A 14162-nucleotide genomic window follows, 5' to 3' on the forward strand; every position below is an offset into this window, starting at 1 on the left:
ATGAATCTTGGAAAACTGAACTTGTTTTCCTCACATTAATCCTTGAACTAAAGCAACTAAGGATTCAAGGTAACAAGTTTTGAACCATCAAATAGTTATTTTTTATGTTACAGGTCCGCTTTTCTTTAAAACGCATTTCAAATTCCTCTTTCAAGAAAATTAAAACTGCAATAGGATGTAATAGAGCAATTTATGCAGTTGCCCTAGAAGTGTGAAACTCAGTCCTGAGGGACATGCAAATGTGAATTATCTTTACTGATTATCAAAAAACCAAGGAAGGCTTCTTCAACAGGGCTATTACTCTTTCAATATTTTATCTCATTGCTGTGCTCCCCTAATATTATATTTACAATGAGTTTGTTTTATGTGCTATTAATTTCTTATTTGTATTTTTAATGTTAGAAATTGCTGTAAGCTTCCCAGCAATTTTCAACAGGAAAATATTTGATTTTTTAAATAAAATAATAATAATCTGAAACTGTAAACTCAGTTGAGAGAAAATAACTTGCCTTTTTATTCTTAAGAGAAGAGAGAGGGGCTGAGTTCTATAAGTCATATCTAAATGATTAATAAAATCAACAGCCCTTATTTTCACATATTGGTTGTGATACATCAAAGTACTGAAAGTGCAGCTGATACAGATAGTTGATTTTCAAAAGGCTTATGCATCAGGATTTCTGGCATCCATAAATTAACAAGTGTAGCCAGTTGTGCAAAACTGGCTGGATTACAGACTCCTAGGGTTGTATCCAATGCAAGAACAACTAAGAGATGCGAATGAAACAAAAGTTATCAATAAACATAACTAATTTAGATTCAGTAATTTCAATGGGTCTACTCCAAGTATAATTAATTGGATACAACCCCCAAACATGTTTTGGATCTAGGTATAAACAGGCGTGTCTCCTTGACCTTTTGTAACCAAGTCCAAATACATGTTACTGAAATAATACTATTTCCCTCCATTTACATCATCACCTAGTGTTGAATTAAGAGTGTTTGTAAGTTCTCTATATAGAGTTTGTTCTGTTGTACTCTGAAACACCATGCACACACATGGTGCAACCAACCTTGCTAGTCGCTTTCTACTATGTATGATAAATTGCTATCCCATAGCAAAGTTAGATATTGAAGGGGCCAGAAATAGCCCGAATGCAATTGTAATAGGGATCCTTTGGGGTAAAACACACATTTGGGATCTTTCTGGATTAAAATCAAGAAAATAGATGGCCCACACTTACCTGAAAACAGTATTCCAATGAAGCTAATACCACAACCATTAAATGTCTCTGAATGATGCTTTAATAGCTATATGCATCCATACCATATAATTTTGATCAGTAAACTTTACTATTGTGTTTCTGCTCCTTGCATGTGCAGGTGTCTGCACATGCAAGGAGCAGAAAGTTAACTTAATATGTAAAACTGCAAATCTAACATGCTAAAAAAGTACAATTCAAGCTATAAAATTTCACAAGAATGTATTTGGCATTCCCTCCTGAACTGCATGGATGTGCCACATATAGTGCAGAATTTAATTTAGTTGTATCTTAAGGGCTATGTGAACCATAAAGAGTCTTTCTCTAAAATTAACTCACTCTGGAACACAATCCTATGCTGGATACAAACTTAACACACTGTCCCTAATTCTGTTCTTGTTCATGTTTTTTAGGCTCTCTTCCATAAATTAACTCTAGGGTCTTATATGCCTATTTAGGTTCTTCCCTTAATACAGAACGATGATCAAATCCCCCACCAATTACCTTCAAAAGAATAAATTGAAAGCGATCAGCATTAATGTAGATTAGCTATGAAAACAAAATACTCACATAGGGCTGGCATTCAAGGAGCAATGATCCACCATCATTTCTGGGAGGAAATCCAACTTAAAAGCAGCCATCACTTCTCTGCTTACCACAAACCACTAATGCTAGATCACTGTCCTGTCGAACCAATTGAATACCACCACTTAATTTCTTAGAGTCTTAACACAGTGATCCACACAAAATAACACTCAAACCACAAGAACACAAGCTTAGGGAGACCAGCAACAGACACCACAAAAACAGGCTGGACTGGGAAAGAAACATGAGGACCAGGATTAAAAAGGGGATGTGACCATGTGAAGAGAGACTCAGCTCAGTACACAATGAAAATGCTGATGCACTGGGCTTGTTTTGTGCAATTTTCCCTGGCAAAGCAGTACTGAGTGCACTGTCAGATAAACAGAGTGTCAGATCCATGAAGATAGTTGCGTGCAACAGAGCAGAAAAGAACACAAACTAGCTTCATAGCTTCCAATCAAACTCACTACCACAAAAGTATGAGCCCTTAAATATTTCTTTAGATAGAATATTCTTAAACCAAGCATCATTACACTGCTTTTCTGGTTTGAGGTCAACTAATCACATTTTATGAGATGGTGGAAGCTTATTAAATCCTGGCTCAACATATATATAACTGGGCTCAACATGCTTGCTATGTGGGGCTGGGCAAGATTTCTACTTCCTTCAATAGAACAACATTTCACTTCAGCCTTGAGTATTGCATACAGTATAGAACAGGGAGAAATCCTAATTGAACATATTGGTAAGCTTCCCAATTTCACTTGGAAAACAAGGTGAACTTTAGAAACTCCTGGCCAAAGAAGTCATTTCTTAATATGCTAGCTACAAGATATGAAAAAAAATCATCAATAGCATTTCCCACTGCAATGCACAATTCAGTCTGAAATTCTCAGTGTTAAACTCTCAAGCCCTGGCATTAAGTTGAAGTCCTTTCTTCTTTTCCAAAATTGCTTTCCCACACATGAGTTTAAACCTTCTTCAGACGCAAGTTTTACCAAACTGACACACAGTTCTAAAAAAAAAAGCTGGGTAAATTATGCATATTAACTTTCCTGCACCTACCATGGAGCGTCTTCTTTCATTTGAAGTTCGGGTTCCTTAGTGCCTTCAAGGCTAATTCTGAACTACCGTAGAAATCAACTCTGATACCTGTTGAATGTACCAATCTCCATTTAGTTAGCTTGTTTATTTCCTGGCTAGTCGGAAGCTAAGTGCCTGGTAATATGATGGCTTATATTTACTGTTTCAACAACCACTTCTGGAGAATGACTGTCATGTTAAAGGCAGTTGTGTCCTCATTGTCCTAAAAAGAAGCTGTAGTGCTCAAACTTACTAGTTATACATAGATGATTAACCACTTTTGGATTTCGTTGAAGTATGAGTCAGTATAATTTACCTCAATAAAAATAAATGAAGATGGGAACAGAGAGAGACAAAATGATTAGGAGGTTGAAGCATCTCCCCTGTGAGGAAAGATTAGGCTTGGGCTTTTTACTTTAAACAATGACAATAAGGGGGGCATGATGGAGTTGTGTAAAATTTAAGTGTGTAGAGAAAATGTAAATACAGTAGATCTTCCTCTCAGAATCCAGTCACCCAATGAAACTGAATGGTGGGATATTCTGCACTTTTTTCTACAGCAGAATTCACTTGCACAAGATGAAGTGATGGCCACCAACTCTGAGGACTCTAAAAGGAGATTAGATAAATTCATGGATGATAAGGCTATCAATCACTATTGGTCACAAAAACTGTATTATCTCCACTATCAGAGGCAATATGCCTCTGAATATCAGTTGCTGGGAAACACAAGTAGGAAGTGCTGTTATGTGTCATGTTCTGCCTGAGTGTTTTTCACAGACGTCTGGTTGGTTGCTGTGAGAACAGAAAGTTGGATTAGATGGGCTTTTGGTCTGATCCAGCTAGTCTCTTATGTTGTTATGATTATGTAAACCAACTTCTTTAATCTTTTTTCCCATCACACTCAATATTCATCTCTTTTGAGGAGTGTAAATAAGCAATTAAGGTTAAAGACAGAGGATTCTAACCTCGAGGGGGGGAAGCAGAAGTATGAGTTGGTTGTGTTTCTGCCATTACATGCAAAATGGGGAATGACTATATTTAACTGCAGCAAAAGCAGTAAATAAGAGTCCCACTTTGCATGTTACAACAGAAAACAAGTATGCTTCTCTGTGATATATGAGCCATCTCTCTGAGACCAAAACTTATAGATCCAGTGAAGTGACCTCTCATAATAGAACCAAAGCCACTTTCCTGACACTGGTTCATGGTAGTCTAAAACTTTAGTTTACAAACTACTCTAGACATCCTTTAAGCCAGTAGCTCTGCTGCTTATTAAATTTACTAAAGGGGGAGGGAATGCAACACTCAGTCCAATATCCTTGGCAGCGTAGGAACATGTCTGTCCACAAGAGATAATGGCTTGTTTATGTACAAAAACTAAAGAAGATGGCAACCTGCAATTCAACCAAGTGGGTATGGCTCCATGTGGCAGGTTGTTCATGTTAACAGTCCCCCATGAGGTTTGGGCAATGCCAAAGAAATCCTTCTTTCATGCTTTTATAATACACAGCAAGAATGGTCAACTGATAGCTCATGGATCACATCCTGCATTTGCAGCAATTTTGTCAAGCCCCCAGTGATTTGGCTAAATTTCAAGCATACGAAATGGGCAACAAAATAGCAAATGAGTAGCAAAGGGATATTCATTGCAGTAAAAAATTCCTAACTTCACACATACAATGAGGGGTGTCTAAACTAGCTGTAATTCAGCGCAGTCTTTACCCGGGGGTGCGGGGCATTAAATTCTGGGGGGCACCAAATGTATGCCTACTGTATACCAGTCCCTCTCAATTGGTGGCAGTGAAAAGCAATGGAGCGAAAGTCCCTGCCCCCTCCTCCGTCGCTCTGTTACTCCACAGAGTCCAATATTCCCAACGACTTTGAGTTTGTCCCCCTAAAAAATTTGGGCGCAGCTAAACTAAATTTGGGGGTACTGGGTATTTGCACCCCGGCGGCGCATATGCTAAAGACTGCCCTGCTGTAATTACTCAAATAATGTAAACAGGGGACCTTAACTTGTGACCTCCACATGTTGATGGACCTCATACTCCCATCAATCCCAGCCAGCACGGTCAATGGTCAGCAATTATAGATCGACTCCACCTAAATCACTGTGTATGCAACTTCTGTGAGCACAATGGAACTCCCTCTCCCCTTCCTCCCCCTGCACTGCCACCAAATCTGCTCTGAGGCTTGGGGGAAACCCCAGATCAGACAGGGGCTTTGCACCAGACAAAAGAGGGAGTGGAAGTTCTGTTGCACCTGCAGAAGTCATTTGACATGCAAAATGATTTGGCTTGATATAACCCCTATGTAAGTTGTAGCCTTACAACATCTGGACGGCCACAGATTAGCCATCCCAGTACAGAAAATGTGAGCTGACCAATGATGTCCACCCACTTGCACAACAGAAATCTGCTTATGCCCCCGGAAGCCACCCCCAAAAAAACAATCTGTTCTGGGGAGTCCCCCAACTCATACCACTAGAACTCAGGGTCAGGTTATGTCAACAATGGAAAAAGCAGCAATCCACACAATGGATCAACAACTTACAGAATTCATTAAAATGTGGTGATGGTCAATAGCCTAGATTGTTTTTTTAAAAGAATTTAAAATTAACAGATGATAGCTAAGTAGCTTTTTCATAGTAAGAGAAAACATACCTCAAGATGCCAGAGACTAGAAGATTAATAATAGAAGAAGGCTACTTGCAATCTTCCTAGGACTCATAGGGTCATTTAGTCCAACTCCCTGCAATCATCCCATGACAGATGGCCATCCAAACTCTGCTTAAAAACCTCCAAGGAAGGAGAGTCCATACCTCCCGAAGGAGTCAGTTCCACAGTCAAACAGCTCTTATCATCATCAAAAATTTCTTTCTAATGCTTAGTCGGAATCTCCTTTATTGTAATTTGAATCCAATAGCTCAGTTCCTACCCTCTGGAATAGCAGGAAAAAAAGCTCGTTCCATCTTCCATGTTTCTCTTTCCTGGAAACTGAATAATGGACTAGACTAGCAGGGCAGTGCCTACGGCTGGAGAAAGTGGGTCACTCACTTGTAACATTTACTGGTACAAGGAGCTCACATCTCTCAGGACAACTTACAACACGAAGTTTATGCAAAGCTAGAACACTAAGCTCCTCAGATGGAATACAACTGTAATGTAGATAACTGTATCAGTGCAATACCTATTGATAAGTAAATCCCATTGATCTCAAAGGAAACTTACTTCCAAGCAAGTGTGTATAGTATAACAACATAAGACTGCCAGTCACGTAACAGACTGGCCACACCCAAACAGGACAACTTTACTTGACCTAGTTAAAATTCTCCACAGTGGAACCTCCGGTTGTGGACGGGATCCACTTTGGAACTCCGGTCAGATCCCGAGGTTTCCGCAACCGGTGGGACCGCTTCTGCACATGCGGCAAAAACCCGGAAATATACTTCCGGGTTTGCTGCTTATGTACCCCGAAGGTACGACTGTATTGTTTAAGGGAAATAAAACATTTCACTGGGTAAGTAGAAGGCAAATATTTGTATAAACACACACAGAGCACTCTGTATCTTCATACATACATTCAGTTGCATTGGGTACAGAGAGTGTTGAAAGTAAGTTATGATGTTAAGTTTCATGGTTGTCAATGTTTGCATGTTTGTGTGCAAATATTCATGTTATGATATGTATATAAACAGCTTTTAGTCTGAAGGCCCCAAACAGCATATTAATACAAAAAATTATAAAAGTACTATACAGTCATAACTTGGAAGTCAAACGGAATCCATTGTGGAAGTCTGTTTGACTTCCAAAACATTCAAAAACCAAAGCCTGGCTTCTGATTGGCTGCAGGAAGCTCCTACAGCCAATCGGAAGCCCTGCCGGACGTTCAGCTTCCTCGGGAGCCAAAATGTTCAAACCAAGGTACGGCTGTAAATGCCAAACAATATAAGATCACAATACTGTATCAACAAATATCTCCAATCACACTATTTGTGAGTTGCAATCTGCTCACACAACAGACACAATTCCCCAGCATTGCATTTCTAACTTGGAAGCCAGTACAGTGGTACCTCTACTTACGAATTTAATGCGTTCCGAATGCACATTTATAAGTCGAAACCCATAGGAATGCATTGGGAGAAAAAAATTGTAAGTCGAAGCAACCCTATATAAAAATGCGTAAGAAAAAATCGCATCCAAGATGGTGGACGGAGCTCCATTCGTAAGTAAAAACATTCGTAAGTAGAGGTACCACTGTACATTCATATCCACCCCTCCTGCCTCACTTGAATCTCTCATTTGGGGCTGTGGAAGCAAGCACATCCACACCCAACTGCCTTCACCATACACCCAACACCCAAAGGGGCAATCTCTCCTTTGGGGCCACACCACTGCAGCTGATCCACAATGAACAGCAGCAATCAACTAAACAGAACTCTCTCCTGGACACCAGTTACAGCTATAAACTAAGTTTTTGTTCTTCATAGGCAAGGCTTACAGGCTAAACCTTCTGGCTCCTTCAAGAGGCTACTGTCCTCCAGGTAACATGTAACATAGGGGGAAAGATGGGAGGAAAGTAATCAGTGTGTGTGTTTGTGAATGTTTGTCTATATACAGAAAGTGGGAAAAGAGCAGCTTTCCCCAACCTGGCGTCCACCATATGCTCTGGACTACACCTCTGTAGCCTTGCTTTTGACACTTGATGTATATTTTTAGGACACATTTTATTTGTGCAATTTTAAGTTGTTTTAAACTGTTTTTAATATTGTGGAAAATCGTGTAAAGCGATACCTCGGTTTACGAACTTAATCCGTTCCGGAAGTCTGCTCTTAAACCGAAACAGTTCTTAAACCACGGCGCGCTTTCCCTAATGAGGCCTCCCGTCGCTGGTGCGCTTCCACCATTCGGATTCCACTCTTAGACAGAGGTAAAGTTCTCAAACTGGGACGCTATTTCTGGTTTTGCGGAAAGGGACCCCTGGCCATTAGGTCCAATCGTGACTGACTCTGGGGTTGCGGCGCTCATCTCGCATTATTGGCCGAGGGAGCCGACGTACAGCTTCCAGGTCATGTGGCCAGCATGACTAAGCCGTTTCTGGCGAACCAGAGCAGCGCACGGAAACGCCGTTTACCTTCCCGCTGTAGCTATTTATCTACTTGCACTTTGACATGCTTTTGAACTGCTAGGTTGGCAGGAGCTGGGACCACTGTATTAATATTAATGTTGCATTTTAATTCTGGGATCTTAGGATAAAGGGGGGATAATAAACTGTAATAGTAGTAGTAGTAATAATAATAATAATAGAACTCCCATCAGCCCTGACCATTGTACAGTCAAATTTGACTATGGAGTGAAGTGCTCATCTCCACTTACAGACCAAGGGAGGCAGCGTTTGTCCAGAGACAGCTTTCCGGGTCATGTGGCAAACATGACTAAACCATTTATGGCACGTGACACCATGACGGAAGTGAGAGTGCATGGAAATGTCATTTACCTTCCGGCCACAGTGATATCTATTTATCTACTCAAGCCAGTATGCTTTTGAACTGCTCATGGATGTTATATCTTTCTGGTTATCTGGGAGATAATATTGCATCAAAATGCAGCACACCATATTCCTGAGATACCATCACAGGAAACAAGCAGTAAAAATATGTGGTGCAAAACCTTAGAACACAGTGTCCTATGGGGCAGTGCCTTTCATTTTGCACTGGACTTCAAAGGCAGAAGCAGCACATGTCTCCCTGGTTTGGTAGCTCCAACCCAAATACAAATTCACCCCACCCCCAAGTTCTCTATGTGTAATAATGGTTGGTGTGTATGCCAGCTCAAAGTTTATGGGCCCACATTATCAAATAATTACAGAATTTATAATGCCCTCTCATAAATACTGGTATATTTCTCCCAACCGATGACAGGGTCTTCAAACACCCCCGATGAAAAATATTTATCGTTTCAGAGCTAACCCATTCACAGACTGGTTACTTTATCAGCAATATATACCGGTATTTCAAGTCCATTAGCACTGCCAGACACCAACATTGTCATCTTTTTCTTGGGCCCCCAGTTGTACCAAAAATGTATACAAACTAACAGGTTGGCAAATGCAGAGACTGGAAGCCTGGTTGAAATACAATGTGACACACAAGGCCATCCACTCTGCAAGCTAGTCTGCAGCATTTGTACCAATACAGAAGACACGAAGAACTGTTTTAGCTCCACGTTCTCTTGAGGAGTAAAAAAATTCAGCAGTTTTACCCTTACATGGTTGCTAAAAGAAACTAGCTTCTGGTCTGCCCGCTAATATATACATACCCAGTGACAGTTAACGGACCTATTTCACATTTAGAAATGTAGCAAAATATGTTTAGTGAAGAAAGTGTCCAATTTATATAACCAAAAATCTAGATGCCATGAACAGATGCAAGGAAACTTAATTGACAGGGGAAAATCTGTTAAACTCACCCACTTTTCAATGTTAATGGACAAGTGGATACTACAGAAAAATTCTGAACAATGGGACAGACAATGATCTGCATGCAGACTAGTTATAATTATATTCATAAAAAAGACAGGGTGATACAGACAAATTCAAGAGCAAAGTGACAAATACAGACATAATTTCGACAGCTTGCTCTGGGCATTATGATATTCACTTTCCTGTGAAAAATAAATTGGGGGAGGCAGAAATTAAGGTAACTGTCTTTCTTATCACATGCATAAATTTAAAAATAAAGGTAGGTTGAACAGCATAAGAAAATTTTAGTTTCACAATGGTAAAATAAATAAATGAGTGGTAGTTTTTAATAATAATACTTTTAAAGATCCTAGTTCTGGGGCCTGTACAGATAACCTCTGCATTGCAATGAGCTTATCACTTCCATGCAACTCAGCTTCAGAGACAGGCAGCAAGAAAATCACTATGCAGCAAGCCAAGAAGAGAAGCTCAAGCTAGGGAAAAGATGATGTGGATGGTAGGCATGAAATATTTGCTGGAAAACAAGGCAAGATTTAAGCTGATAAGGTTGGGCTCTTAGATAAGTTAGACCCCTGGGTAAGAAGAGGACTTCAAGGACTAGGCTGACTTCTTCATAAACAATGGTACTGTATTTAAATTAAACAAGCACTGCCCAGATACCCAGAAACACAAATGGTGATGGAAAAGCATATGTCTGGAAAAAAGTGTCCAGAGACATCTGTAAGATCATCCAGAGATGAAAAAGTAATGAAGACATCTTCAGGACAGTGCATTTTCGAATTAAACAAAACGGGTATTTCCAATTTTGCAGCTACTCTTACAGCAAGAAATATATTAAGGACAAGTGCAAATGGAAAGCACCAGATTCCATATGCTTTAAAGTGTGTCAGGGATGATACACACTCTGGTGTATCACATTTTACAAGGACAAAAATCCCTTCATGAACCCACCAATCAGCCTTCATTCTGAGACACACAGATTGGATTACCTCTATCTTTGCATTGACAGCTATGCATGACAGCAAGCAAAAAATAATCAAGCCTCATTTAAAGCAAAACAGAGACACATGATTTAATCCATGCTGAAGGAACAAATATGTACTCAGATTGTGTGTTTGTTTCTAATCCTACTTCTGGTCACACCAATATATATCTTTTTTTATTGGAACCAGGGAGAGGGCTTTCTGTGGCTGCATGATAGATGCTTATAGAATTATGCATGGAATGGAGAAAGTGCAGAGAATTTTTTTTAAGACAAATTCATGGAGGAGAGAGCTCTCAGTGGCTACTAGCCATAATGGCTGTGCTCCACCTCCACAGTTGGAGGCAGCAATGCTTCTGAATACCAGTTGCTGGAATCCTGGTTTTTAACAGGCATCTGATTGGCCATTGCGAGAACAGGATACTGGACAAGTTGCGCCACTAGTCTGATCCAGCAGGCTATTCTTATGTTCTTAGAGATGGTGGAAACTGCAGTCAACCAAGAATTGGAGGACACAGATTAGGTACCCCTGGCTTGAACATGACATGCAAATCAACTCAGTATGTTTTAACACTCCACTGGGAATGTTCTCACTAGATGAAACCAGAATTGAAAGAACAAACCTAATGATCAGATGCACACAAAATGCAGTCAGGAATCACACTAAATAATTTTGTAAGGGCAGCAAAAATCTGCACAAACATTCAGCTGCCAAATGCAAGCAAATGTATTTCAAGTGAATAATTGGGCATTTACAGTTTACAAAAATCCAACTCCAGAATAGTAGACAAAGCCACCACAAAATGGTATAGCAATCAACTAGAATGCCTATGATTTTGGAGTGGAAGGACTAAGGAACTCTATCCCCTCCCCATAGGAGAGAGGCCAGTCTCCACCATCATTCAGTAATATATCTAAGTGTTGCATTTTTATTGACTGACTAGCTGGCCCTTCCCGCGTTGCTGTGGATTAGTCTGTGAAACGGAGGGTAATAACCCCCCTTCAGATCCCCCTGAGCCTCAGGCCTACATAAAAACAAAGGCCGTGCTGCGGCCTGCAATCCATGTGCTTGTCCTCCCCCCTGGGCCTAGTGGGGGCCTGGCAGCCTGGCAGGGGGCTACATAAAACAAAGGCCGTGCTGCGACCTGCGGTCCGGGCGCTCGCCCTCTTCCCCCCCCTGGGCCTAGTGGCGGCCTGGCAGCCTGGCAGGGGCCTAGGGGTCTGATAATGGCCGCCTTGGTGGTTTCAGTTGCTTGGTTGATGGTGTCATTTGGTTTGTGGGTGTGGTGTAGATTTCACAGGAAGGGAGGGGGTGTAGGAGGAGGAGCTGAGGGAATAACGCCACTTGAGGGCGCTGTTTGACTTGGTGGAAAACCAGGTATATATCTGCCCAGGTGTGAGATTTGAGGGATTTTCTTTCCCAACAACGCTTGGGGAGTGGCCTGGATCGTTTTGTCAAAATTTCAGGACGATCGGTCAAGCGGTTACGGAGAAAAGTGGAACACACACTTTCACGATTTTTACATTTTGTTATATATAGATGGATTGAATTTATACCCTACCCTTCCTCCTGAAGGAGTCCAGGGCAGCAAATAGATCCACAATTTAAAAACAAAAACATTCCAAAACTGTTAAAACATTCAAAGAGCAATTTCATTCATAAACATTATTCCATCCAGTGATCTCAGGGTTACCAGGAGCAGTATTCTTCAAGATAGCCACTCCCCATATCTGAGAGAAAGTAAAAAGGTATGCAGTTTCAGGCACTTTTAGAAATTGGAACCAATATCCCATTTTCTCTTGGGGTGGAAGAAGTGCTTTTTGCTCATTCCCTTAACTCCATTCCTCCCCCCCCTCAAATCAGTTTCTCAAGCCATTCTGTGCCCTATCCTTTCTGTTTGTCTACCCCAAAACTTTCCCCCTTGCCTTGAAACAGGTAGTATGACCCTGAAGGAAGCAGAAGGATCACTCTGTCTGACAGCCAACTTCAGTATGCTTCCACCCTAGCAAGGGACAAAGCAAGCAGCAGCCATCATAGCAGTATAGTATACTGCAATGAAAACACATTACACAGAGGCATAGGATAGATACAGTAATGCTCTCTCTTCTTGTCCATCTTGACAGCCACTTCCCAATATCCTGTTTCTCTATTGTACCCAGAACATAGTAAGGAAACGAAACATTAGGAACTACATGAATGTTTTATGTAAGTGGCAAAAGTGAATAGTTCTAAAAGCAATTGAAGAAGAAAAAAGACCAAGCTATAGCAAACTGAAAGAAGTAAATTGCAGACCATGTAAAACTGTACAGAAAATGGTCTCCCAGCAACACTTCCCTCTTCTGCAACAAGAGAAACTGTTCTAGTATGTTCCTGCAACCAATGGAGCAGTACATGGAAAAAGGAAGCAGCATATACATGCAGTATTTTCTCATATATTAGTATCCTAAGAATAAGTTAATAAATTTATGGGAGAAAGTGCAGTACAGCAATTCCCACACAAGAAACCACATACATGAACCATGCAAGTATCCGTGTAGTTTAGCACTGAACCATACCCACATAACATTACTAAAGTACTGGTACAACCTGTACTTTTTTTAAAAAAGCATCTCCCTCATGTCCCTCTTTCCTCCATCTGCCTCTGCTCTAAGTTTGCTGCGTTTATTTCTCCCCTACTGGCAAAATGCCTTTCGAAACACAACACCCCAACTACTTGTGGCGCACTACTCTGACTGAGCCAAGTGGCCGGGGAGAGAGCTAAGGGGCTGCCATTATAAGCCAGGGAGACGTTTCACAAGAGCCAGGGGGTCGTCATTGAAATCGCAGCACGTGGCCGATCTTCCAGGGATTCCGACCTCCTCATTTTCCTTCCACTTGGGGCCCATTAAACCGCCAGGAATACATCGCACATCCCCTCCCTCGTCGGAATCACTTTCCAGAGGGTCATTATCACGGCCCGGGGGATTAAATTTGCCGGCGAGGGAGTGGAAGTTGATAGTAGTATCTCAAAGGTAAAGCAGAGCTCCGTAACGGAGGGGAGAGACACAGACGTGCGGCGTCAGACCCTCAGCCTCCAGGAGGAGAGCCCCGCCCCCTAGGCCCGGGGATGGCAACGCCAGCGGCTTGCGCTGCCCCGAAGCCCCGCGGGCGATAAAGCGCGCCTGCGAAATTCTTCCCCCGCCCCGGAATGTCTAGCCAGCAACTATTTCAGGAGAAGCGCAAACACCAGAAGAAGGGACAAGCGTCAACACGCGTAGCTGCCCGCCACCCAAGCGCCCGAGAGCCGCTTTTCTCTCCTTCTCACCCCCCCCCCCCAGGGCTTGGGACAGTCGCCGGCTGGTCATGAGACGCTCCCGCCCCGCCACCCGCGGAAGGCAGACAACCCGCGCAGCTGGCGGCCCGTCAACGTCAAGGCAGCGGCCGTTGAGAGGCAGAGAAAAGGGGCAGACAGGGCAGCCTCCCCTTCCCCCCCCCCGCGCCGCCCAAACTCCCGTCTCGCCAGCCGGGAAGGGAAGCGAAAGTCGTTCGGGTCCTAACGAGGCCCAATTAAGAGAGGGAGAATAGTCCTAATAAGGCGGATAAATTGACGTCCCGTCCGCCGCCGGCAAGCTGGATGGAGCGGACTCACCGTCGGCTGCGCGCCTTCCCTTCTTTGCCCTTCCCGGGCTCCTCCTGGCGGCCGCCGCCCTCGCGCCTGCCCCGGGGGATCCGCCCGCGCCCCGCTCGGCTGCCTCCGCCTCAGGCCGGTTTCGCAAGATGGCGGCACTTC

At 42.4% G+C, this 14162-nt stretch overlaps 1 protein-coding gene across 19 annotated transcripts in view; it reads right to left on the minus strand.

The window, feature by feature from the left end:
* CELF1 (CUGBP Elav-like family member 1) overlaps positions 1-14160 on the minus strand; it is a 38869-nt gene extending 24709 nt beyond the window's left edge. For 9 of the 19 annotated variants that reach the window (XM_088654516.1, XM_088654507.1, XM_088654513.1 and 6 more), the window contains exons 1-2: positions 14022-14158; positions 1830-1943 (exon numbers count right to left, since the gene is read on the minus strand). In XM_088654516.1, the coding sequence (XP_088510642.1) occupies positions 1830-1900 (71 nt within the window). In that variant the 5' untranslated portion in view covers positions 1901-1943; positions 14022-14158. Of the gene's footprint in view, positions 1-1829; positions 1944-2909; positions 2997-14021 lie in introns of all 19 variants that reach the window. The other 10 variants (XM_088654539.1, XM_088654527.1, XM_088654534.1 and 7 more) reach the window with 3 other exon arrangements.
* Between the last annotated feature and the right edge of the window lie 2 nt (positions 14161-14162).

The sequence above is a fragment of the Zootoca vivipara genome, chromosome 1, assembly GCF_965207765.1.
Source record: "Zootoca vivipara chromosome 1, rZooViv2.hap1.1, whole genome shotgun sequence".
NCBI classification, from domain to species: Eukaryota; Metazoa; Chordata; class Lepidosauria; order Squamata; family Lacertidae; genus Zootoca; species Zootoca vivipara.